Source organism: Sinocyclocheilus anshuiensis, unplaced genomic scaffold, assembly GCF_001515605.1.
Source record: "Sinocyclocheilus anshuiensis isolate Anshui unplaced genomic scaffold, SAMN03320099.WGS_v1.1 scaffold2085, whole genome shotgun sequence".
In the NCBI taxonomy this organism is placed as follows: Eukaryota; Metazoa; Chordata; class Actinopteri; order Cypriniformes; family Cyprinidae; genus Sinocyclocheilus; species Sinocyclocheilus anshuiensis.
This window is the reverse complement of record NW_015554052.1, coordinates 620,202-621,732: the sequence shown is the minus strand read 5'-3', so window position 1 is coordinate 621,732 and position 1,531 is coordinate 620,202. Positions and strand designations below refer to the sequence as shown.

The 1,531-nt window shown below is 31.7% G+C and overlaps 1 protein-coding gene across 1 annotated transcript in view; it reads right to left on the bottom strand.

The window, feature by feature from the left end:
• Positions 1-1,531, bottom strand: part of LOC107668476 (potassium/sodium hyperpolarization-activated cyclic nucleotide-gated channel 1-like) — a 97,252-nt gene that overhangs the window by 58,416 nt on the left and 37,305 nt on the right. The window contains exon 3 of the mRNA XM_016460347.1: positions 499-660. Within this exon, the coding sequence (XP_016315833.1) occupies positions 499-660 (162 nt within the window). The remainder of the gene's footprint in view (positions 1-498; positions 661-1,531) is intronic.

Sequence of the window (1,531 nt, the reverse complement as noted above, 5' to 3'; positions counted from 1 at the left end):
ATAAACAAACAAACAAACCAAAATGCAGCCAAACACCACTTTAAAATCTTAATTCAACTGATACATAGGGCTATTTTCTATTTAAAAAAACAATAAATAACATTTATTAATAATAGAATATTTATATTTAAATATTTAATATAAGGTATTTCAAAAAAAGTACTTAATCTCATTTTGATGTACACAAAGCAGCAAAAAATCAGATAATTGATAACAAATTAATTTAAGCCTGTGCAAAAAATAGATTCTCGAAACACATCAGTTCAAAACAAAAGGACTCGGAAGGGTCTTACATTTCTCGATAGATTTTTACCGTCACAACGCACACTGTCATGCTGGCTCTAACTCATGGTGAGGATAAAATGCAAATACTCTGATCAATCTGGAAAAGGACAGCACTGACTAGGTAAACATGCAGATGCTTTGAATGGGAGGTGAAGAGCCCTGATGGGCGGCGCTGTGGGAGCAGCTCCTGATCCTGTGTATGCAAACACTCACCACCATCTTGTTCTTGGAAACCCAGCAGTCGGCGGGGAAGTCCTGCAGCATCGGCACCAGGAACTGCAGGCAGCCGTCCCAGTGACAGAGCAACAGCATCATTCCAATCAAGTTGACGATTCGCACCATTGCGCTGGCTAGGTCATAGGTCATATGAAAAATCTGAACAGGGACAGAAGCAGGGACAGGACATGTTGGACACAAGCCGTCACACTCAGGTCAATCTGAACATCACTGACATTTGAAACAGGGCAGAGTAGCACTGACTACCTTACAATGCCACACACATGAAACGGAGAAATGCCACTTTAAGAGGTTGCAATCACTTAGACATGCAATTTTCATGAATTGAACCGAAATGAATTGTATGATGCACACATAAATAAAACAAAAATACAGATACAATAATTTAAATAATCAATGCAGTATCATGAGAAAAATAAATGCGACAATATATATGATTTTATCCATACAGTCCTAATCTGAAATGGCTGCATTTTAAATCAATCACTAAATTAACATTTTGCACTAGTAAAAACAGAGAACAAGAACTTTAAAATCAATTTAACTGATATGCAAGACTGATAAGACTGTACAATAAGGTTTCATTTGTTAAGTTCAACATTTATTTAAACATTATTAAAATCAAAAGTTGTATCTGTTAACATCAGTTAATGTACTGTGAACTAACATGAACATTTTTATTAACTAACATTAATAAAGGTTAATAAATGCTGTAGAAATATATTGTTCATTGCTAGTTAATGTAATAATTAATGCATTATTAACAAATGAGAACTTATTGTGAAGCGTTACCTATAATTTTTGTAGAATTTATCATTCATACTGTATATTACATAATTTATATAATTTAATTATTAATTAGCGTAATGGTTAATATGTAAATAAAAGTGCAAATCACTTTAAATTAATTATAAAAAATTATAAAACTGTATATATAATCAATAAAATGTTAATTATATATATATATATATATATATATATAATTTAACTCTAGAATATAATAGATCGT